Genomic DNA, 24,869 nt, shown 5'->3' with positions numbered 1-24,869 from the left:
CATGTTACATGTGTCAACTGCTTTTTGCTTTTAGTGTTCTCACTCGAGAACGGTGACCATGTTCTTTTGACTATCCTTCCAGTCAGGTGGCCCTTCCCATCAACCAAGGGTCGCTACCTGTGAAGTGATGTCCTACCTGAGCAGCATGACACTGAGAACACATTGAGATTAACTTAGGCCAAGATGATGCTGCTGCTTTCCCATGTTAAAGAAGAACCTGGAACCTGCCAGGTAAGGGGAATTTATGCTCTTAAGTGTCTTCATTATCATCTTTTACCTGCGTAAGTGATCCACTTTCCCCAGACACTTGATGTGTTGGGGAAGATGGAAGGTCTGCACTCTGCACATCTCTAGTGAATATCTAGGACATAAGTAGATCAACCAAAATTCCAGTTAGCAACAAATTCACATTTCAAAATGCTTTGTCAACATTCATTTGAAATGCAGAAAGATCTTGAGTGTAGAAAACCCATTAGGACCAGTTTGAGGCAGTGTGATGATGCACCTTCACATTTTGGTTACCTTTCAATACACGCTTCACTAAAACCTCAGGATAATTACCAAACATGTGACACATCTAACTAGATCTTGCCAATTTATTCTTTACCTTGTTGACAAAATAGTCTTAACTCAAGGGTAACTTAATTCATTGTTCTCAAGCTCTGGATGTGCTCAATGAGATGTGCCTGTTTGAATAAACTGAGCAAACTAAATCTGGTGACAAGGACAGGTTGAAGCACTCCAGAACAAATGAGTTTCATGTTCAGACTGTAAACTGCAGTTGGTCATCTTTTCAACCATTGTCATTTGTATTTTACAGAAAAAGAAAATGCTTCATTCTATATGTGAAAAATAGTTTTTGGGTGCATGAATGGTTTTTATAAGATTTCAAGCCTGGATGGAATGGTATTATTCAGAACAGGTTATTATACAACTAGAATGACAAGGCAGAGACCACAATAGAGAGAGTGTAATGATGGCTAATGTCCAAAATCGACCAATAATAAAAGGTCAAATGTATTTTATTTCTTTAAATATAAAAATCCCCTTAGCCAGAGTGTACAGTTCACAATTTTTAACAGGGTGTTTCGACAACAATGGTGAATATGTCTCCCTTTTTCCAGATGAATACAGAAACCCTCTATGAACAGTGGAGGGAGAAAAAATATATATTGTTAATTTGGTTGTCCACAAGGGAAGTCTGATGAAATAATGAACGGTGATGATCACCTATTTATGTGCACACTACAAAACACATCTACTGCTTTTTTTTTTTTTTTTTCTTAAAAACTGGTTATGGAATGAACAAAAGAAAATATACTAAAAAAATACACAGAACTAAGAGACTGATGAAAATATTCCCCTTTGGCATAAACTGCACCTAACAGAACAGACCCAACCATCCAATAAACAGCATATTGCTTTGAGAGAAGCCCAGCAATCTGTTAATTATTGGATTCAGAGCAGGGCACAGCTAAACATTTGATTTGATCACATGTATACACATTTCTGTCAATCAGCTACTGATACTCAGAACCCATGTTAAAAAACAACATGACCAAACCTCAATGTGGAAAAACAGGTGCCTGTTTCATCAGAAAACTGTTGACTTTTATATCTTCAGTGCTATGCACTCTACACCATACATGGGATGATGTGCTGCTGGTTGTTTCAGTAAGTCTTAGGAAAAAGAAAATATTCAGAAAAGTTCATTTCCCTGGCTTTCCTTGAGCTATGATCAATGCAGGCCAAAAGGCTTAGGGGGTGATGAAGTAGGAGTTTAGCCTGGACCCAAATCTCAATTTATTCTCTTGTCCAGGATCCAAGCTTACAGTATAACACTATCGTCATGGCAACCTACCAGCAAAACCCACAATCCATCTGGGTGTCCTAACACAAGCTTTACAGGCTTTATATACTCCAGACATTGATGCCAAGTGTAGATTTTTACCGTGATGTTCTCTTAACTGTAAAACCCTTCAAATTAAATGTCATTCACAACAGTGAAATCAAACCCACTAACATTTCTCCACTGATGATAGTGGAAAAGCTGCATTCATCATTTGGCGCAGCATGATTTATATAAAAAAAAAAAAAAAAAAAAAAAAAAAAAATTTCAAGGTAAGCTTTCTAAATACAAACACCAAGTGCTAAAATAATCAGCTAAAAGGATAAGTTTTCAACAATATTGTGTATGTGTACAAATAATCAGTGACAATGTTACCAGTACAGTTTTAACTGTAGTCTTGATACAGTTGTCTGTAACAAGGACATACCAAAGGCAGTCGTGCCACGTCAGAGGAGTCTCAGTTTGTTCACTCTCTCACCCAAACACAGATACTTCAGTGGCTCCTACAAAATGCATATTAAGTAGGTTCAACTTACATCATCCAGTCCTCAAATTCCTGGTTTGTGTAGCTGTGGGTGATTCACTTTTATATTGTTCATATTTGGTTCAGTCCTCAAGTTCCAAAAACTTGTTTACCTTGTATACTGGTCTGCTTTAGGTCAGATCCTCCACTGACCATTTCTCCCACCTATCTAAGCACCAAATGGTTGGTAATGTTCATTGAAGAAGAAGAAAAAAAAACAAAAAAAAAAAAACAAACAAAAAAACCCAACAATCATTGTTCCATCCATCCAGCCTGCATCAGTCTGTTAGCGCGCTTTTTGTCCTCTTGCCCTGCTTCCCTCCACTGGAGGTGATGGCGTTGCCGTTGCAGGCTCCTGCTGGTACCAGAGTCTGGTCCTGCTGCTCCTCCTCAGTGTCCGGCAGCTCTTCTTGGATCTGCCGCAGACGGGCCATGGCACGGTCGATGGTGGCTGTGCTCACCAGGTTGAAGTCGTGCATGCTGACTAAATGCAGGAGGAAGTTACGGCAGAGGTTGCGGCGGATGATGTGAGCACCACGGTTTTCCACGAAAAGCATGATGGCCTGATTCATCTGGTTGTCTGCTATGAACCTGCAGGGGAAATAGAGTATGAGTGAACTTCTAGATGTTCTTGATTTCTTAGTAATAATAGTTTCCCATAGCAACAAGAAATTCTTAGTTTAGGCAAGTTAATCAAAAATAAAACCATATTATACAATCATATATACAATACATATACAAAATCCAAATTTTTTATAACAATTATCACATTGCTGAAATATAAAATACTGTATGGAGGGTCTGGTAATGCCTACCAGTGCTATATAGAACATACCCATGCTTCATGACATGCAGGTTCCACAGCTTCATCACCTCCTTCTCTCCCTCGTTGACATCTGTGAATTCATCCAGTTGCTGTAAGTAAAAAAAAAAAAAAAAAATTTGATACCCTTCTGATGCGATATGAACACATTGTCATCTCAGCCAGTAAAACAACAAAGACTGATGATTTCATTTTAGGCATTTCCTGTTCTGTTTCCTGACAGTGAAACTGAAACTTATTCTATTGCAAGTAATCTCAGCGGGTTGAGAAAATCAATACTGAAGTGATTAAAAAAAAAAAAAAATGTTGTGTATGGGTGTAAAGCAAGCTGAAGAAGTGTAAAGTGCTGGCAACAGTTTTTGCTCTGAGCACCTTTAAGATATTTATGGGGAACAGGCACAACCCAAGTGCTTTGACTCTTTGTTGCCATGGTAATCCTACACAGAAAAAGAAAAAGAAAAAAGAAAACTGTATTCCAAGGCTTTATTTTTATGTTTTTTTTTCCCCTTTTAAAAAAATTCTCTAGGCTCCTCAGAAACACTTGCAAACAATCATTTTTATTTGGTCTGATTGTTGAAGTTTCCTTACCTCTGTCAATTTTCATTTCAAATTTTCCTTTGGTACATATCATTACTGGGCTCTTTGTTACTTGCATCGATAGCTGCTGCTTCAATAAGTGGTAATAAAATGAGAATGTTCCTCTTTGGCAGCTTTCTGGACCTTCAAGGGTGTCTCTCTATAAATGGTGCCTCATTTTTATTCAACAGTGAAACCAGCCAAAGTGACTGAAGTAATGGCTTCTCACCGTGGCAGTCTTCTCTCTGAGCCACTCTGGATCTCTCTCATCCTCGCTGTCCACATCCATCTCCTGGGGCCGCAGGGGCATGCAGCTGTCACTGTGGAAGTAGAGGCGGTTGTGTCCGCTGACATAGGTCCTCTGCTGCTCCAACTCTCCATCCTCTGACTCCAGGAACTCCGACAGACTCGGTTTGGTCCTCTTGGGCCTAGTGGAAGGTGGAGAAAATAAACCCTGCATATACACTATGTATTCCAGATTTTCAAATCTTCATATTCTCTCTCTTTTTTTTTTTTTTTTTTTTTTTTTTTTTTTAAAATATTACATATACTGACCCTTCAGTTACCTGAGTACTGACCTTTTCATTTTTTGGTGTGTTCTGGTATGCATCACAAATGAAAAACAAAGAAATACACCTCTCTCTCAGCTTGAATATGCTACACACACAATAACTTTTGGGTTAAAACAAATGAGTGATGCTGCACAAGTTGTTATAGAATGCAACTTGATGTGCGCCATCAACATAACAAAGATCACTCACCCAAGTCTTACAAAAAATATGCAAGGAAACTTTTATCACTCCAAAACTTGAGTTTTCATGCTTTTATTTAAGACACCTATTTTTAATTAATTAATGCACCAGTATGAGAAACCTGCTGACAGAGTAAAGCTGATCTGTTTAGGGTCACCTTCTTGCCAGATGCATCACTATCCTTGTTTTAAATCTGTTTTAACCCAACTCATCGCTCATGAACAGTTCATTAAAGCTAATTGAACTGATTACAAATTCATCATTAGGCTAGACTCAATGAAAAGCCAATTAAAGCATTCATTTAAAATCAGTTAATTACATTTTCTGACATGCCTCAACTTTGAACATGAAGACTGCTGTTGAAAAAAAAAGGTCACATGTTTACCTGCAAACCAGTATGTGGGTGACAGCAGTCCTCTTGACCGGGCCGTTGCGGCTGAAAGCAAAGCCTGGTTGGCTGTGGATGTCCTGAGGGTTACCAACATATGAGCCATCATAGCACTCATTAATGGAAACGTCTATCCTTGCTCCTTTCGGGTCAGGCTGCAGAGAAAAAAAAAAAGAAAAGAAAAGAAAAAAAAAAATATTAGTGGACTTCTACAGGAAATTGTATTCAGCAAAAAAACAGAGGGCATGGTTTTGCTCAATCTGGCACTAACTGTTAAGGTTAAAAGTGTGATTTCTCAAAAGGTCATAAGCCATAACATGTTTTGAATAAAAGTGTCTGTTCACGCAGAGAAGTGCAAGGTGCTCCAAGGATGCTAAAAGCATTATCAGAGAGTTAGGGTGGGAGGGACACAAATAAGAGAACAAGCAGAAACTGGCTGTGCAATTTAGAAAAGTACCTGGGAATAGACTAGTTTTCCTAGGACCCTTGTTAAATACGACGTGCCCTTTGTTGTGTGGACAGGTGATTAGAACAGCGTCTCCTAAAATGTTGAACTATTTAACATTTCTCTTTGCACTGTGTGTTTGCCTGAGGAGCTCCACCCAGTAAACAGTATCATGCATCCTCTGCTTTTTACTAAGTTGTGGCTTAAAAAACACACGAGCATTGCAGACGAGAGCTACCGTACAGCATCTTTGATTATGATACATGAACTTCAAAATCGCTTGAAATCAGGTGTGGTGTCTTAAAAGTACGCATGAGTTGCCAAAACACACAAACTTAGACACACATACACCCTGTCCCCTTACCACATAGCTGAAGATGAAGCGGGAGTGGGAGAGTTTGAGGTGTTTAAGCAGGCTGTAGAGTTTGCTGCAATTGAGTGTACACCAGGGACAGTGAAGATCATCTCTTGCCTCTGTCTGCTGCCGTGTGTTATTGTTGTACAGGAACTGAGCAAGAACAAATCACATTAGTAACTACAGGTGAACCAGAGAAAGACAACCTACAGCAAATATAAATGGGTGATTCTAACATTGCTGCATATATTCACAGTTACTGTCACATTTGGTAACCACAACCTAACAGGGTCAAAACAGTTCATAGTGTAAGCTATGGTTATTTTACTATATCAGTCATGATTACATGTGACAGTACTTCAAATCATTTTCTAAAATGGCTGCAAAAAAAGCAGACCACAAAGACATTTTGTTGTTCAGCCACCTCACCAAAGGATTGTTGAAAATCAGTGTCCCAGGCCCAGATGTATTCCTTACTATTGTGTGGTGTACCTGATAAAATATACGTAGCTTCTGCCGCGGCTCACACGGGACCTGCTCTTTCCTCGTCTGAATGTCTGTGCTGACTGACTCTTTCACTGCTGACGGGAACAGATGGAGAAGTTAATTCTTGGAGAATCACCAAATAACAAATTCTGTGGATTTGATACATTCAACATGTATTTGAAAACTGCATTGTTTTCCATTAACATCAAGATTTGAAATTCTGAAGTCCCCTTCAGACATGGAATCTGTAACATTTCTTCATCTAACTGTTAAAGTGATGGCTTTTTGGCATTAAAAAAAGACTGTAGGTCTCTACACGTTATGTAAATGTTCCATAAAGGCTCCGTTCAAACATGACATGACCATTACAGACGGAGCTGCAATGCTTGTGTCATATTTGCCATTTGGTACTAGAGAAGGAGCATGAAAACCTCATTTCCTTCCCACTGCCACAACAGTACTGCTGCAGAACTATGGTTGCAATGTGATGATAAGATGGAAGCGCTGACAGGTTGCATCAGTGATGGATTTTAAAAGTTACTTTGCAGTTAAATCAAAGACCATCGAGCTGGAAGTAACCCAGACCCCACTTCTCACTTGCAAATTTAATAATTTATTAGATGTAATATATTGAATTCTGCAGCCCACTTCATACAACCCAAACAGAGTTAAATGATTGATTGGTAATTACAGTTTAATTCTCATTTGCTTATATGTTGTATGTAGGCATTTGCTGGATATTCATACATATCAACTGAAATAACAAAAGACTAGTACAATAACCATTGTGACCTCTACAGAAAAGTGATTCAGGGCCTTGTTCAAACATTGACACCAACATGTAAAGTTGTCAGCACATTTATGCAGGGAAGTACATGTCTGAAAGGGACTCAACAGTTATGACTCAGAGTACATTTTGCCAAATTCAGTTACAAATAGACCATCCCACATAAATACCACGGTGGGTTTATTAAAAAAAAAAAAAAAAAAAAAAAAAAAAAAAGAAATATTCAGAACCATGACCCATTCAGCTTTGCTCAGAGAATCTGGCATTAAGTAAATCTTTTTTTGTTTAGTGTTCACTATGAACAGTTTCAAAGTACTTTTAATAAAGCAGAAGGTGGAATAGTAAACCGCTTATGTCCCCTCCCATCATTCATCATCTGTGGATGTTTTCTGCCTCCTGCTCTTAAATGTAAATCAAGATGTGATGAATGATTTTGTAAAAACTGATGGTTCCACTCAAGAATACTGATAGAAATCCTCCACATAACAGCATATTTCTCAAATCAGCCAGGTCTTCAAACTAAATTCAAGCTACCCTATGGTGTTTTCTTCACTTACTCATGAGGGCAGCTCGGTGGTTGCTGGTCCTGGTCTCCATGGGGCTGGAGCTGTCCGAGTTGCGGGTAGCAAGAGGTTTCGCGACAGGGGCAGTGGACTTTCCGCTGGCATCACCTGTCCATCGCAGTGTGAACTGCAATGTGGGTCCCTGAGAAAATGTCTCAAATGGTGGCAGTCTCTGTGGGACAGTCATACAGTGTAAACAGTCAGTGACATTACGTGGCGGTGTAGAGACGACAACAAGGTCAGGCAAAAGTAAGAAATCTGGTATTTAATTCACAGGTTTGCATAAGTCAGATGTGACAAATGAGAGCATGCACATGTACAAACCCATCCTACCTTCCCATCAAGAATGGTTTCCCATGTGGCTTGTTTCTTGCTCACAGGGCTGTCCTCCATCCCTTGCATCGACACCTCATACTCCCCATCCAGCAGCTGCAATCTCCTGAAGAGGACAAATCAGTGCACATGAATCAGGGATAAAGTCAAAGGAACATTAAAAAGGAAATATTTTACAACTTGTATCACAAAATTTTACCTATTCTTATCAAAGACAGTCATCTGTGCAACATATGTCTCTGTGGTCTCTCCCTCCTCTCTATGGGAGGAACTCCTCTTCTTTCTGCTAGGAGTATCCGTTACATCTGTGCCCAAAAAAATAAGAGTACAAAAATAGAGTAAATTAGAGTGAAAAAAAAAAATCATTCAACCAGCAACCATTTCTGTTACATCTATCATTATTTTTTTTAGATGATCTTCCCAGAGAATGACCGGATCCTCACAACCAGCAGCTTGCAGTGGCTCCTACCAAAATGCGCTGTTAAAATCATTCGCCCCAAAACAAACTGTGCTTTTTCAAAAACCAAAACACAAAATGCTTAGATGTGGAATTCCTACCGATGTTTTCGTTGGCTTCTCCGTTGACCAGACCATTAGTATCCCTCCTCCCTATACGCGACACCCTGAACAGGAGTGAGTAGGACTTCACCATGTGGCTGTTGCTGGGCTCAAACTCATTGCTGGAAACCAGTAAGGAAGGGTAGGAGCCAGGCTTGGTTTGGTTACTGTCAGGATTCAAAGGCACCTGCTTTTTACCTGTAGGCACTTGCTTTACCGGGCAGCTGACATCCTGAAAGAAAAATAACCAGACAGAATTTAACAAACACAATCACTGGTAAGTAACATCAGATGAAATGAAGGGTGAGAGACTGGCACAATTATATTTTACTTTACCTTGCGTTTTTTATGGCAGACTTTGACAAGTAGCACCTCTAAGGACACGGAATTTTGTTCATTTTCTGAAATCTGAGATGGCTTTTCTGTATTGGAACAAAGAGTTCAGCATCACTAATTTTGTCCACATTGCTGATAAGGAAAGTATGTCCAATATACTTTTGTCACTAGTATGAGTGTTTCTTTCTTTCTTCAGGCAAACACAAATGTTAAGTATGTTATTAGTTGCTGAGCTTACTGTCATTGGGTGGTTTCGTGGCAACACAGCACTTACAACAACTAGTTCCAGCATGACTACAAGTAAAACAAGTCTTTACTCTGCTACTTTCTATGCATTTGTGAGTGTTTCCCTTTGCAAAAATATACTAAACACAAACAGTTGGTGAAGAATAAAGCTTGCTTACCATCCTTATGGAAGAACCCAGTGAAGGTTAACTGTAGATGTGAAGACAAGCTAAAGAGCCAAAAGAAAGATGTACAGGTGAAATTGGGTCATATCAAGTGCTCCAGCTGTTAATATTAATGGTTGAATGAACAGCATATATTAATAAAACCACCAATGCAAAATTAAGAGACATAAATGGTGTCTGCATGGTTTTATCTTAATATTTTAGTCCTTAAAAGTATCCAGTAATAAAGGGGCATCACATCAACTCTTACAGAGCTGTGTTACCTTGGAGAATCCTGCTCTCCCTTCATCCGCTCAACTGTCTGCAACATATCGTCCACTTTGAATGTTTTTCTGGGGAGGAAGGATTAAAAGGGCACACAGGTTCCACATGAATTCATTAATACTGTGACCGATTATAGGCGTTTCAGATATGAATTATCTTTTAAAACTCAATAGGTGCATCTCTATGTGCAACACAAGGAACCCTGTTCATAAATGATAAGTGAAAACACCTCACAAGATTTCCTACCTCCTGGCATTTGTTCGACCGTTTCTGTGTGACATGAAGGTGAGCGTCCTGTGCAAAAATATGGGCTAAAAAGGGAAAAGGGAATTAATTATTCAATCACTCATTTAAAGCGGGCAGACTAATCAATAAATGACTCATGAAAAAGATATGTTGAATAATTCACTTACTGCAATCAAGTTCCTTGTGCGAAGAAATCGGTATATCTGAGTGGGTTCTGAAAATAGAGAGGAGGTATTATTGTGACATTTGATCTAGACACAGTGACACAATCCTCCATCACCTGCTCATTCAATTTCTCTGTGTCAGCATCTGAGAAACTATGCCAAATTATTACAAACACATGCCAAAGCATGGGGTGTTAACAGGTGGTAGCTTCTGTAGCAAAACACCCACCAACTTTAGAAAATCTGAGCAGATCATAAACAACACCAGTCTTTATTAAGTTATGTCATTCAGTCTGATACCTGCGTACAAAGTACGGTTATCATGATAGATGTTTAGTTATAACAAACATTGTTTAAGGCTCCCTTTACATAGCCAGTTAAACTATGGAGGCCTGTCTGCCAAAACCAGATATTGATAACAAAATAAGTAACAGTAAAGTTACGCGGGTGTCTAAATGCTTAGTGAGAGAATGGAGAAATTCTTCTCGTGTTAATGAAACAGAAAAGCTGCATTACAAAGTAATGAGGGGAGAGATCTCACTTTCAAAGGCCTGTAGGAACAGCTCACGGTCGGCCTGAATCTGCTCCATCTTCGGCTTCTTCACAGAGTTCATCATTGCTGATGAGGCAGGGTACACAGCGCCGTTAGCTTTGCAACTCGCCCCACTCATAATATGACCTGAGCTCTGCGAGGGAGACAACGACACGTTAGTACATAAATTATTACACAACAACCGGTGGCAGTACAACAAGTTAGCTTAGCAAATACTCGCGTTAGCAGTCAAGCTAACTAGCTCAGCTAAAAGCACAATGCTAACATGTTAGCTAGCCTGGTATTTCAGCGTAGTATTCAATTCGTTTATTCTAACTACTGTTAACGAAAAGCCCAAAATCGGTATGAGGTAAACATTGGGAATAAATAAAGGCAACCCACCCTGGCTGATGGCATTAATTTGTTAGCCTCGCTGCCTCCAGCACAAGCCTGGCAGACTCAACAGCAGAAACCCATGAAGATGAAGAGGAGGCGACGAGACGCTGGCTAGTTAGCTAGCAGAGCTAGCATGGTTTACTAGAAAACAAACCTCCGTACGCCTGAGGTCCACCCGCATTCAACTGTCACAGATAGCGTTAATTCTCAGAGATGATGTGAGTATTTTGGATCTAATTATTGACTATCTGGCTGTAATTTATTGTCGGTGTGGTTTCCTTCAATTTGTACTGAACAACAGAGCAGTAGTCAGTTGACAGCCAATGGGAGACGCGCTGAGAGAATCCAGTGCTGTGATTGGATGCTGCCCTCCGGAGATGACATACAACCCGCTCTCGCTTTCTGTGATTTTGCGGGAAATCGAGTTTATCAGCGTTCACATCTAGACGACTCCGCAGTTTAAACTTTCTCTTTAATACCGCACTTTACCGATGTCTATCCATTGAATATACTCCATCTCCATTCTGCTGCCATGGATGTGATGAAAAAAAACAACAATTTGCAAATGGCTCTATATGTTTATAAGTTATGCAATATATCAATCTGCAATACACAGCAAAAAGCTGAAATGTGTTATTTTTCTCTCTGGTGCAATTACGAGAGTGATAGTGACCTTATGATTTTATGGCTATTGTCTCTTATATTACTACACACAGTATAGGTATGGGTAGGCTATATCTTAATTTTTTCTTAAATTATACATACCTTTACAAATTATTTACTTTATCTTTATCTGTCTGTCTGTCTGTCTTAGTACATGGTGTAGGCTTTCATTGTCTATCCACGTAAGCAAGTAATATAATATTTAATGCCATTTAAAAACATTTATTATAATGCTTTTTTGTGTTTTTTATGTTTTTTTTTCTAGTGAAGATAATAGTGTATCGGCCAACCAAAACATACAGTGTACATGTACATGGACTAGCCAGGTAGAACAGATGAAATCTAATAAACACATTTTTATTGTATTTTACACACACACACACACACACACACACACACACACACACACACACACACACACACACACACACACACACACACACACACACACACACACACACACACTTTAGACCATGTTTCCCGACGGAACTATTTGCAGACGGAACCGGAAGAGCAGCGAATCACAACTTCGGTACACATGTGTGGTGACGAGAGACTCAGCCTCGTCGCCTGAAGTCGTTTAAGTCAATGTAAAGCTGACATTAATAACATTAATAACTTAAACATCGCTGAATCTGAACCCGTGACGGCTGCGTGGACACGATGGCGGAGATCGTTCAGCAGCGGATTGAGGAGAGAATCCCTGAGCTAGAGCAGCTGGAGAGAGTGGGATTGTTCACCAAGAAAGAAGTCAAGTAAGACAACATAAAACGCTTTACAGACACTATCTTTCAGCAGAACAGCAAACCAGTGGACAGCGCACCACTATGTGACAAGACATTGTCACAGGGAGGGCCTTAGTATGCTGTTGTGGGCATCATCTGTCAGAGAAGTGGGAAACTTTGGACAGTAATACAGCGAGATGAGAGTTGACATCCATTTTGTCATCTTGTTATTCTCTCAATGACCTCACTGCTACAGATTAAATATCAGTGGATCTAAAGGGAAATAAACGCTGGAATAACACTGTGTGAAACTGTATGTTAATTTAAGTAAATAATTCAGGCTGACTCAAGTTTATAATCACTGGTCTCCCATCTTTAGATATTTAAATCAAATTTCAACAGAATGGCAACAACTATACTCTGTTTTCGGGTTTAGTGTCCCATGAAAAGAGGTCAATTCTTAATTCTTTCTAAAACACAAGCTTGAGAACTTTTGGCCATGTTAGTATTTTTATTTCTTGTGATGATATCCCTCCCTGAGCTTGACTTGGCACAAGAGCTGTTCACAGGAATGTGCGTACTATGTCCAGTAAAGATAATTAACATGTTTCTTTTCACTATTTTAGATCCATAATCAAGAGAGCGACAGCCCTGGAGTACAAGCTCCACAGGCTGATCGTAAACAAAGAGGACTTCATTGCATACATTCAGGTAGAGTGCCATTATCATGCAAGCTGTTCATCCTTTTAAATAAATAAATAAATGAAGGCAAGGAATCATTTTCAAAATGCTTGTCCCAAAATCTTGTTTAATTACAGTACGAAATCAACGTATTAGAGCTGATCAAGAAGAGAAGAGTGGTAAGTGGCCTTTACGGAAGTTATGTATTTAGTAACATGCATGTAACAGTGTAGCAGCTTGAGTATACACTTGCAGCCTTTTCATTGGTGCTTTCAGTTAATGTCGCATCATTTGACTGTGTTTAATCTTTCATTTGCAGCACATACACTACCAGTTCAAAAGAGAAGAGATTGAGTTCCCTGTCATCCATAGAATAAATAGTATCTTCAGAAGAGCAACAAATAAGTGGAAGGTACTGTATACGCAGTATTATTTGCACTAGGAGTTAAGGCTTCATTTCTAACATCAACATCCATGGTGCATCAAATTACAACAGTTTAGCTACATTCATCCTCTAAAAGAAATCATCTAAATCTAACTGCTTTGACTTCAAGTTTTAGTGAAACTTCTTTTCTTTAAATCAGTATTATAGTTTTAAAATGCATCTGAGAATCATCACTTGACATTAATGTGACAGATGAGGCTTTTTTTTTTTTTACAAACAAATATGGCCGGTAAAGAAAGAGCTCTTGTAATTTTAATGCTCCCCTGAACCTAAAAAACAACGTATGGCTTTATTTTGACTTCCCAAAGAAAAACAGATTCATAGAACATTTATAGTGTGTAAAGGTTTATGATTACTCTATACTGAGTGAGTGAGTGAATGAATGAATGAAGTGAGTCACTTGCCTTTGTTTCCCACAGGATGATGTGCAGCTTTGGCTCTCACATGTTGCTTTCTGTAAGAAATGGGTGCGTAAACAACTCATCATTTGCTGTAAATACAGCTGAGTCAGGTCAAACACACAGTGTCCTCTCACTCTAATTATGATCTCTTCTGGGTTTCGATCGTCAGGCCACCAAGGGACAGATCAGCAAGGTGTTCTCAGCCATGCTTGCCATCCACCCTGACAAACCAGGTACAGAAGATGCTTTTGGAACAGTTTTAACTCCCATTTATACCTCCACTGTGGTTTTTAAAAAAAAAAAAAAAATTCTCTTTAAAATACAGATAAATGTATGTGTGAAAATGTAATCTTGGTGATTAATTAAAAAAAAACAAGCTCAGGCAAAGTGTCTCCTACAAATATATATTAGCAGTGTTTTTGTCTTTATTTTTACCTCTTTAGCTTTGTGGATCATGGCCGCCAAGAGTGAGTTGGAGGATCGAAATTCTTCTGAAAGTGCCAGACACCTGTTTCTGAGGGCTCTGCGCTTCCACCCAAACAACAAGAAGGTCTACCAGGAGGTAAAAGAAGCAAAATAAATATGTTGTTTTTATTTTCAACCCAATGTGAGTCAGTCTCTTACATTTTACATGAGGAAACCTCTATCAATATTCTTTTTATTCTCTCCAACATATTTTTGTCAGTACTTCCGTATGGAGCTGTTGCATTGTGAGAAACTGAGGAAGCAGAAGAAAGAGCTGGAGACAGCGGAGATGGACCTGGTGAGTGTTTCATAAATTGAGCACAGTGGGAAATGCAAAGAGATGATGAACACAAGGCAGTACACACACACACACACACACACACACACACACACACACACACACACACACACACACACACCTCTATGCACAGAAGCTCTTACCTTGTATTCACTGCCTTATTACCTGCTCTTCACACCTTTCAGGGTGAATATGAGTTCTCCCCAGAGATCCTGAGTGGTAAACTGGCTGAGGTTGTGTACCGAGATGCTACTGGAAAAATCAAAGGTACGCTTTTTGAAATTAGTTTCCTGTTCTGTGAAAAAACATAGGCACAAAAATTAGAAATGAGCTTACAGTTTTTTTTTCACATCTTTTTAGAATATATTTGGTATCATCAATGTTACCATTGATATTACTGAAAATGATATTGAAAACCAAAGTACAAAAGATGGCACCCATTATGCTTAGGAGAGATTTTTTTGTCTTGATTACTTATATTTTGATTAGATATTTTCTGATTCACATGAGGACATTGTAAGTTTATATAGTCTGTTTGTTGTTCTACAAACACTAAACACTGATGTATTGGAGAAGTTCGATATAGGGGAGGGTATAATATGTAAATTAGCTTTAGAGGTGCTGCTAGCTTGATTTTGTTACCTTTGAACAGAGCCAGGCTAGCTGTTTCCCCGTGCTTGCACTACATATGCTTAGGTTAAGCTAAGCTAACCAGCTGCTGGACTTTGATATTTAGTATACAGACAGCAGAATGGCATTGGTCTTTTCAGCTAACTGTCTGCAAAAAAAAAAAAAAAGTAAATAAGTGTATTTCCCAAAATGCCAAACTCCTTTAACGACTTCATCTTCACTTTATCTCTGTTGCTGATGTTTTTGTCCCACAGACGCAGAATTTGTCATCTCACTTCTGAACGTCGCAGCCATCTTTGACTTCACTAAAGAACTTCAGGACTCCATCCTGCAAGAGTAAGGCTCTTATTTACATTTTAACAGCTGCTCTTTCACACACATTCGGCATTGTTGAACTCAAAATAGAGCTTCACCGTTAAGCACGAATGTACCTTCTTCCCTCTCTTGTTTCCAGTTTACAGACTAACTACACAGAGGACAGCTTGACATGGGATTTCATGGCCAAGAGGGAGCTGGAGGCTCCCGGGGCAGGAGAGGAGCTGCAGACTGCCAAAGGCCGGGCCTCTGATATCAACCGCAGAGAGGAGCGCTGCTGCCAGGTCTATGAGGAGGGTGTCAAGAGCCTCAACACTGGTAGGAGCTCATACATGCAGAGAGAACACATGTATTGCAGATTCTTATTAAGTATGAAAATGACCTGAAAGCAGTAAAAAGTCTTAATTACAGTTGATACAGTTGGTTTCTTCCCTCTGTGTGTTAGTTTTAAAATACAAAAACATTATTTTCTTAACAGTGTAGTGGTAATGTAACTTCGTTTTACTTTTTAGTTCTCTACCCTGAGTTTACTTAGCACATACTGTCACTTTCATTTCCATCGCTGAATTTGAAACATGTCTGGTTTTGTCTGATCCACGCAGCCTAAAAAGTTCTAAAACATCTTAAATTTGTCTCTCTGAAGCTTGTTGGTGCCCTTCATTAATTTACTGTTGACATGTTCACTGACAACATGATGTGCCAGTGTAACAGACCATTGCTTTGCTTGTGTGCTTTGCGCTCTAGAGCCCATGTGGTCTTGCTATGTGGCCTTCTGCTTGGAAAGGCTGAAAAGAAAGACCAACGTCCAAGAGCTGAAGGAACAGGTGACGAATAATCTTTCAGTTTGAAGTGAATCCATCCTATTTTCATTAATGTCAGTATGACAGCTTGTTTGCTCCAGAGGATAGAGATTTTTACATGTACACTGGAAAATGTCAGTGGCTTTGGTGTTTTTGAAGGTGGATGTGTAAATGGTAAATCCTGACGTGTGTTAATGCGTTTGTGACACAGAGGCAAGAGAGGCTGCTGGGAGTGCTGCAGCGCGCCCACGACTCCTCACTGCTGAAGGAGGATTATTATAAGAAATGGGTAAGATAATGTCTTCATTAAATGTACAGCTGGAATCACAGGGGCCCCGAGGTCTGCGTGGTTCTGTCTTTCCTCTATTTGAGTTTTGACTTGTCAACTGTCTCTTCAAACGAAGCGTGTTTTATTACATAAGTTTAGTTTAGTTTGGCTTTGTGGTGCTTTCAAATGCACTCTGGTGCAGTTCACAAGGAGCAGCAAAGTAACTTTACTGCACTTAAACGGATGCTGTGATCAGAAAGAGAATAATAATAACATCTGAAGCTGAAAGCCAGGAGTTACTTACTCCAAGAATAATAAAACTGCTCTCTCCAGTGATGTGCAAGAATAGACACAGTTCATTAGAAAAACTGTGCAGACAAGTGGGTGTCTTGGCCAAGCCACGGGTGTTTTATTCATGCCACTGCCACCCCATATTGCCCTCTACTGTCTATAAGTTTATAAAAGAATTTTGCACAGATCACATCTTGGCGCCCTCCTGCTGCCTCATGTGAAGATGCCTGGGCACCAACACCACCGAAACGTTTTGGTAAACAAGTTATATGTGAATCTGTGTGACTGAATCCTGATTTCACTTTTAACTTTTCAGGGTGAACCTAACAAAGTCAAATATAGAAACGTAACACCATTTTTTCAACTATAATTCGAAACAAAGTAAACTAAGTTAGTGTGACTGTACCTTAAGACAGTATGTGGTGACACTGTGTAGTATTTATTTACCAGTAAAGATGGGACTGGAATAATAAAGACAAGAAGTTTTAAACAGGAGAAAAATCAATCAACTGTCTTTCTTGATTTAACTTCCAAATAAAGTTATATTAAAAGAGGTGTAACAAAGGTCCAGTGCACCAATGTATGGAAACAACCAACACGATGTTCCCCATGTGACCAGCTGCAGATCCTGCTCTCATCTGAAGACCCTGAGGGAGCGGCCAGTGTTGCCATGGCAGCCACGCAGCGGTACAGCCAGTCGGTGTCTGCATGGAGCCTGAGTCTGAGGACGCTAATGCAGCTGGGGAGCGGAGACATGGGCAGGCTATTCCAGGATGCTCTCACACATGTTAATCCCAAGGTACACACACACACACACACACATACACACATAACTTGACTTAACACAATTTGTTTACAATCACATCAAGTTTGGTTTTTTCTTTGATTACATTGAACACATACACCACATCAGTTGTGCTCCGATATAATCCTTGGAGAACACGCACGCACACACACACACGCACACACGCACACACACACACACACAGGCACTGCTGTATAAGTGGGCCACGTCCTTGGCCCAGTTAGACTCTATTCCATCGTATTAACTTCCCCAAATGGCTGAATGGAGAAGCTATAGACATGTATGAAACTTATACATATACTTATGTACGCATACTTAATACATACCAAGGCATATGATTTTCCTTTTTCTATATTTCGTTATGCTCCCACACTTTACCTCGGTCATTGTTGCACAGTGCATCACAGTATAATGCTACATGAATACAAATGCTTCGTCTCAGCCACAGGCCTCTATAATAGCGAGCAGAATAGCTGGTTATTGTTGTGTTGGAGGTTTCACAAGACTGTGGCCCTGAGAAGTAGCTGTGTGAGGAGGATTACAACACACTGCTCATTATGCAAGTCTTTTCTCTCAAGATAAACACTCTCTTTAAGTGTTGTGAAATAGTATAAACCTCCAAGGGGTTTATGTCTGATGTGTCGAACAATAAAATCTTGCTGTATTTATCTGTGCTCCTGTGCATGGCAAATTGCTAGCTGAGAGCAGAACCAGGTGATCTGTCATTCTGACGCTACACTAGGATACAGTGTCATTCAAATCTTTGCATGTAATGGGGTTTCCCCACACAGTAGCAACATCTGCAAGTATGGGTCTATTCACTCTAAGACAGAAAAAGGTGATGGAGATATTGTATGACGCTGACAACACATACCTCCATTCAATGCTGCAGCAAGTGTGCTCTGTGCAGAGCGAGATGCTTGTTAGAAACTAACTAACAGCTAAATCCCTCCTGTGCTATTCTAACAGGAGAGTCTACCACTTTGGCAGCTGCAGGTCCAGTGGAGCGCAGCCAACCAGAGTCCTGAGGAAACGGAGGCCATCTTCAAGGTAGCCCACCTGAATCCATCCCAGTCAGTTTGAAACTAATGCACAGTGTTCTCTCATTGCGGTCCATATCTTTTGACAGCACTTACAGTTATTTATTTCTTCTAATATAAAAGCAGCACATAATGACATGTCTTTTTGTAATTGTTTTCATTAGAACTACATTTTATCAATAAGAGGAGCAGTTAATTAGCAGTTTTCCCCATGCCCCATGTAAAGAAATGTATAGAGATAAAGTGAAATCAGGAGAAGCAGGTACTGTTCATCATCATATTTTCAGATAAATACTTAGAGATGAAGCTGGAAGAGATCAATAGTCCTTTATGTCTGCTCAGTGTTTTGGCCTCTGAAATGAGAATACCATGCAGACAGTTTGTTTTCTTGTGTGTTCCCAGAGAGGTCTGCTGTCTGCAGTAGCGGCTGTTGCCATGGAGATGAAAGAGAGCTACCTCGATTGGTCCTACTCCACTGGAGGCTACAAGAAAGCTAGGAAGACCTTTACAAGGTAAAAACAAATAACTGTGTTTGCTCATGTCCGCAATTCAAATGATAAATAACACAAAATGAATACACATTTTAATTGGTCCCAAAAAAAGAAAACGCAGCAAAAAAGTGTGTCTTGTGATGAAACGGTAGATTTTAAGCTAAAAAGAACTTTCTTCTTCTGTAGCTTACAGGAAAACCGTCCCTTGTCCAAGGCCTTTTTCACCAGAATGATTCAGATCGAGAAGGAACAAGTATGTATGAAAACTCTTATGTAACTACACTTGAGTCTGAAAACTTTAAGGTAGAGGACAGATTCACACTGACAATAGTTAGAACTCTTTACATTGTTTGATCTGCCACTGACTATGGATCTGGTTGTAATGATTAGTTTTGACACATTGCTGCAGCTGTTTCAGAAGGCTTTCAACTCTGCCACAAAAAAAAACAAAAAAAACATTCTGAAGACAGATGGTGGACTTTGATGTTATTTGTATTACCGATAAGCCGACAATGTTGTTTGTTCGTCCAGGAGACTCCAAAGATGAACAATCTGAGAGACTACTATGAGAGGGCGCTACAGGAGTTTGGCACAACAGATGACGGTGAGTTTAAATGCCTTAAAGGAACAAGACTAAAAAAGGAAAAGTAGTATTAGTCTTTTCTTTTTTTCTTTTTCTTTTTTTTTTTTTTTTTTCAAAACTGCACCAAAAATGATTGAACAACAAAGTCAGATGATTCGAATATAAGATATAAATACATGTCAGTTTGGATGTATTTAGAAGACGAGTGAAAATACAGTCTTGGACAGAGACTGACTCTCACACAAACTATAAGTCTCAGGTTTCTAGGACAAAGAAAAATGTATTAATTGGGATATGGGAAGTTGAAGAACCTTTTGTTGAATGTCATATTATTCAATCAGAACATCTTTGTGCATCTCCACGTTTGAATTTAGCTTAATGTTTTCCCGGCATTTTTATTCCCTACAAAGATCTGTGGCTGCAGTACATCCAGGAGGAGCTGGGACCCCGCGGACAGCCGGAGAACTGTGGCAAGATCCACTGGAGAGCCATGAAGTTTCTGGAGGGGGAGAATGTAGAGAGATTCACTTCCAAATATACTCTGCTTCAGACTGGACACTTATGAGTAGATTACGCAAGGTCCAGGTACTCGAGCTCGAGGCCTGTTAGTTCAGATACCAACAACCAATGTTTTAACAACTGTGTAGATGTTTGTCAGCTGAAGATGTTGAAGCAGCTGTTCCTCTTGGTTCTGGTGAAGACTGGTGTTATGCCTGCTCATGAATTTTTTTTATTGCCTTCAAGTGGAAACCCAGCGTTGCAGTTTCTGAAGTTTACAGTCGATTCTTCTTCAGTGGTTCTCCCAGTGTTCTCAGAAGTGTTCAAAGATGAGATTGAAATTCCTCCGGTGATTTTGGTTTTATGCAGAACTATTTTATAGCTGCGCTTTACAACTCTAACCGACTTTCCTTTTTTTTTTTTATACAACAGCAATTTACCTGCAAGAATTCCACATTTATTTGGCATTTTGAGAAAACAACCTTGCTGTTAAAATGATATTAAAACAATGTTTCATCCTTAGGTGTTTACTCTTGTTCTGTTCCCTCTGGGACAGTTACAAATGTACACAGATATACACACAGCACATACACTTATTTTTCTAAACTCAGGACTCTTGTGGCAGTAGTTTCCATTGACTTACCGCTTCTTTAAACAGTCCTCTCAGCAAGTGAAGTTAAATTAAGTTACCATGACAAAAACGTCCTTTATCCTGTAAAAGACACTTATCATTTCATACCATACGTTGATCCAGTGTTTGCAGTCAGTGCCTAGTATCATCTCTTAAATCTTACACTGGTACATGTTACAAAAACAAAACCATAAATATTAAGCAGCAGTAGTACTATGGGGTAGTAGCACATCTATGAAAACTTTCAATGGCCAGATAAAAGAAATGCTGCCCACAAACATCAAAAACATATTTACAGTTTTTAAGGACACTTCATATTGTCTTTTATATAGCACTCGCACCAACAGTGATGGGTTATAACAGGTGTGGGATATAACAAAACGTTAACATAAAAAGTATAATGCTGTATACGCTTTTATTTATGCTTAAGCTGGTTAGGGATAAAGTTTTGGGAGGGAACAATTAATTCTGTTGGTGTTTAAACCATTAAAATGAAGTGTTAAATCTTAAATTTAAAAGATACTGAATACTGGTGCATAAAATATGTCGTCATCACTATAAAAACTATCTACACTAGCCTTTAAAAAACAGTTGGACCCTGTAGCCCCACATGCTCACCTCCTACACAACCATTATATTACTGATAGAACACATGAACTTCAGATTGTTTTCCCCGAAGCTAGATTTATGAAAAAGGTGGCACTGCAGTGATGTTGGGGAAAAAAAGTAGTAGAAAGTTAAAACCTCATGCTTTGATCATTAATAGTTTGTTTTTTCATGAGGCTGCGTCTCGACAGTGTGCCAGTGTGTGTTAGGTCCCATTACATCTCCTCCTTACAGTTTCTTCCCATGGAAACTACATTTACCCTGCAGCTCTTATGAGCCTTTGTAATGTACCCGAAGTGTAAAATTCCCCTTTGTCTGTCTGATCAGTGTTTGCTCTACCACGTTAAACTCCAACGTCCGAATTGGGTTGGTCCACTTTTCGCATCACAGCCCCGGCCCACCCCTTCACACATCTTCAGAGCTTCTTGAAGAGGATGTAGGTGAAGAGTACCAATACGCCAGCAGACAGCAGCCCAATCACACACTGGTGGATGGTGATGACATTCTCCAGGGCGTGGATGCGCTCCTCCATGGCGTTGGTGTGGATGTAGTCATAGATGGAGGCCCCGATGCTCCACACCGCCCATACAGCATCCACCACCGCTTTCATGGTGGGAGAGACCATTGAGAGGGCCGCCTGCAGCCGGGCGCTGGCCGCATCCGGTGCTTACTGGCCCCACTGCACTACAGAGAGCGAAAGAAGAGGGTGACACATGGTGCAGTGAGGGAGAGAGCAATGTGTGGGCATTGTGACTGCCTCGATGACACATCTCTACAACCAAGAGCAGACCATTTGGTCCAGAGGAGCTTCATCTCAGAAGATTGTTAGTCAAATAAGAAAATGCAGAACTGTCTGTGGGAAAAGTGAAACTTCTGATCAAAGTTTGATCATTTTTGCTTGAAAACTGACTTAAATGATTAATTATGAAAATAGTTGATTCATTTTCTGCCGATCAATTAATCGATTGACTAATCGTTATCTGTATTTTTTTGCAGTACCAATTTTGAAGTAAGTTTTGAAGTTCTACATGAGCATGTCCTTTTTATACTTCTTTACACTTCTACTCCACTGCAGTTTAGAGGCAAATAATATTTTTTAACTCCACTACTTTTCTTTGATAACTGTAGTTAGATAAAGAGTTTACTTACTTGATAAAACATGTAATCATCTTATAAAATATAATGCATTTTCAAACTACCCTATATACAAAGTAGGTAAAATTGGCTCCATCTGGCCCAGCTGCTACATTAAAATCTAGTTTAATACAGTATATTTAAAAATATAACAGTGTATCAGTTATTCTGGGAGCTTCTACTTCTGATATTTTAACTACATTTTGCTAATAGTAAATGTTTTCACTTGAGTACAATTCTAAATGCAAACCTCTAGTGGAGTATTTTTTACACCAAGGTATTACTACTTTTACTTAAAGGGAGACTGTGTAAGTTTTGGAGAACAGCAGTAACTATGCCATAAAGTGGCAATTACAAAAATAATGGCACATTAATATTTCACTATACTTTCCGGTATTTTCATGAGTCTCTTACTTTAGATATTATAAAGATATTAAAGATTATATTAAAGATCTCATTACAGACTGAAAGTGGAGAGAAATAAACAAAGAGCATGCCTCTTGGTGAGGTACACTGTGGTAGCTTTAATTTGTACTTTTGTGATAAAACCATTGAAACCAAATCTATGACATGTTAAAAATAGCAGTGTTACAGTAACACAAGTAGATATGAGTCTTTAAATGACACAATATCAGTTGCACAGCCACACCTATTTAAGGTTAGCTAACCTTAGCTAACATTTGCCACCATAAGCTACTGGTCATACCAGACCAAGGCTGTAAAAACAAAACCCAGATTTGGAAGTGAATAAGTGTTTTTTTTTTTTGTTTTTTCTACTTTTAATTTGTAAGAGAAATAATATCTTATCTGTATCTTTCCAATGTTGCACAGTGTCACTTAAAGTAATGTATGCAACAAAATGATGTATGTAACATATATGAAACAACAGTAATATAAGTTAAAACCACTGTTAATGTGCCTTTCTGCCCCGAGCAGCCAGGGTATTTACATTCCTGCCTCTCCCTCTGCTCTATTGGTCGACTGACTCCCATGCTGACGTCATGTCAGTATTAATAAATTTGGTCCAATACTCAATTGGATTCACATGATTAGACATTTGATATGCTCAATATAAAAACAGCACTCTGACTCTGCAGTGCAACAGGATCCCGAGTTAGGGGGAATTGAGGAACAAGATGCGCACAGGGATCAAAATGCACAGGCTTTACGACGAACACATTTGTGACCGGAGTCAAAACTCACCGCCGGGTGTCAGACGTTAACGCGAGGGTGCAGATGATGATGAACATCCGTCCTGCTGTTAATGAAGTGATGAATAATTTTGTTTAAGAGAAGTCGGGCAGTTCCTGATAGAAACCAAGTCGGACATTGCTATTTGGTGTCAAGTCAGCCTAAATCACACACATCGCTTCCGGTACATGCCTTCAACATAATATCAATTGCGCCTTTCTATAGGGTGACAGAGATTTCCCAAGCACTTAGAAATTTGTATGAAACCGATGTGACGCCAAAATACAACACGTAGAAGGTTTAAATTGCTATTCAAATAAATAATGGGTTCTTCGGGACTAAGCAGCAACTCTTTTATTTTATTTTGATAAGAAAATCATTCAATATCCGGCATTATTGTGGACGTCTTGTCTACATTGAAGCAGCTGACTGATGGGAGCGTCACAGCCACTAAAAGTGGAGCATGACCCCGGCAATAGAATAGAAGAGAATAGAATAGAATAGAAAATATGAGAATGTAATATAATAGAACCCAACTAAACAGAATATAATGAAACATGTCAGAATAGAACAGAATGCAAAGTATCACAGTAGATTACAACAGAATACAAACTAACAGAATGAAAAAAATTGCAGAATAAATTCAAAATGGCAAAATAACAAAAGAGAATGCAAAATAGCATAAAGAATAACACATAACATAACATAACATAACATAACATAACATAACATAACATAACATAACATAACATAACATAAAACAAAACATTACACTTTGCTGACTTAATAGAAAATCTAAAATGACGCCACTGATTAAATTTGTCCAGCAGAATCCAGCTGCTATTGCCCCTGATGTGCAGCTGCACGTGATCACACTCAGTGATCTGAATAAAACAGTAAAGCTTGTTTGGCACATGCATGTAATGAGGTGTCGTGTCACGTCACCGCCACCAGGCGTCGCAGCACACTAACATGTTGCTGGTCAGGGAGGTAACAGGAGAGGTGTGATGAACCTGGGATGTATATAGCCTCCTGAACAGCATCGATAAAAGAGGGGAACACCTTGAGAGAACCGCAGACGAGCCGCCCCGGAGTCGCCCGAGACGCAGCTGAGCGCCGCAC

At 39.4% G+C, this 24,869-nt stretch overlaps 2 protein-coding genes and 1 long non-coding RNA gene across 5 annotated transcripts; 1 reads left to right on the top strand and 2 right to left on the bottom strand.

Moving 5' to 3' along the window:
- Positions 1 to 1,265: 1,265 nt before the first annotated feature.
- suz12 (SUZ12 polycomb repressive complex 2 subunit) lies at positions 1,266 to 11,039 on the bottom strand. Of its 3 annotated transcripts, none has more exons than XM_022766899.1 (17): positions 10,793 to 11,039; positions 10,400 to 10,544; positions 9,862 to 9,908; positions 9,695 to 9,759; positions 9,448 to 9,516; positions 9,179 to 9,228; positions 8,775 to 8,860; positions 8,439 to 8,670; positions 8,080 to 8,185; positions 7,881 to 7,986; positions 7,542 to 7,719; positions 6,204 to 6,292; positions 5,721 to 5,864; positions 4,909 to 5,066; positions 4,001 to 4,199; positions 3,208 to 3,287; positions 1,266 to 2,963 (listed from the first exon to the last, which is right to left on the bottom strand). In XM_022766899.1, the coding sequence occupies exons 1-17, from the start codon at positions 10,805 to 10,807 to the stop codon at positions 2,651 to 2,653; spliced, it is 2,082 nt and encodes a 693-aa protein (XP_022622620.1). In that variant the 5' UTR covers positions 10,808 to 11,039; the 3' UTR covers positions 1,266 to 2,650. The 3 variants fall into 3 exon arrangements, with proteins under 3 accessions (XP_022622620.1, XP_022622621.1, XP_022622622.1); XM_022766900.1 differs by having other exon boundaries at positions 6,204 to 6,289; XM_022766901.1 differs by having other exon boundaries at positions 10,400 to 10,537; positions 10,793 to 10,845.
- A 922-nt stretch (positions 11,040 to 11,961) lies between these two features.
- On the top strand, positions 11,962 to 20,707 carry utp6 (UTP6, small subunit processome component). Its single transcript, XM_022766902.1, has 19 exons — positions 11,962 to 12,204; positions 12,801 to 12,885; positions 12,993 to 13,034; positions 13,175 to 13,267; positions 13,720 to 13,767; positions 13,871 to 13,934; positions 14,145 to 14,263; positions 14,387 to 14,464; positions 14,650 to 14,731; positions 15,349 to 15,430; positions 15,549 to 15,727; positions 16,154 to 16,233; positions 16,421 to 16,498; positions 17,388 to 17,567; positions 18,543 to 18,623; positions 19,016 to 19,125; positions 19,291 to 19,357; positions 19,636 to 19,708; positions 20,098 to 20,707. Exons 1-19 carry the CDS (start codon positions 12,113 to 12,115, stop codon positions 20,250 to 20,252), a joined length of 1,788 nt encoding a protein of 595 aa, XP_022622623.1. The 5' UTR covers positions 11,962 to 12,112; the 3' UTR covers positions 20,253 to 20,707.
- LOC111237703 lies at positions 20,597 to 23,891 on the bottom strand. The gene is made up of 2 exons (XR_002665786.1): positions 23,760 to 23,891; positions 20,597 to 22,106 (listed from the first exon to the last, which is right to left on the bottom strand). It is a non-coding gene; the product is annotated as an uncharacterized LOC111237703 (long non-coding RNA).
- Positions 23,892 to 24,869: the final 978 nt, after the last annotated feature.

Source organism: Seriola dumerili, unplaced genomic scaffold, assembly GCF_002260705.1.
Source record: "Seriola dumerili isolate Sdu_G_001 unplaced genomic scaffold, Sdu_1.0 BDQW01001087.1, whole genome shotgun sequence".
NCBI classification, from domain to species: domain Eukaryota; kingdom Metazoa; phylum Chordata; class Actinopteri; order Carangiformes; family Carangidae; genus Seriola; species Seriola dumerili.
This window is presented reverse-complemented; position numbering and strand designations above follow the sequence as displayed.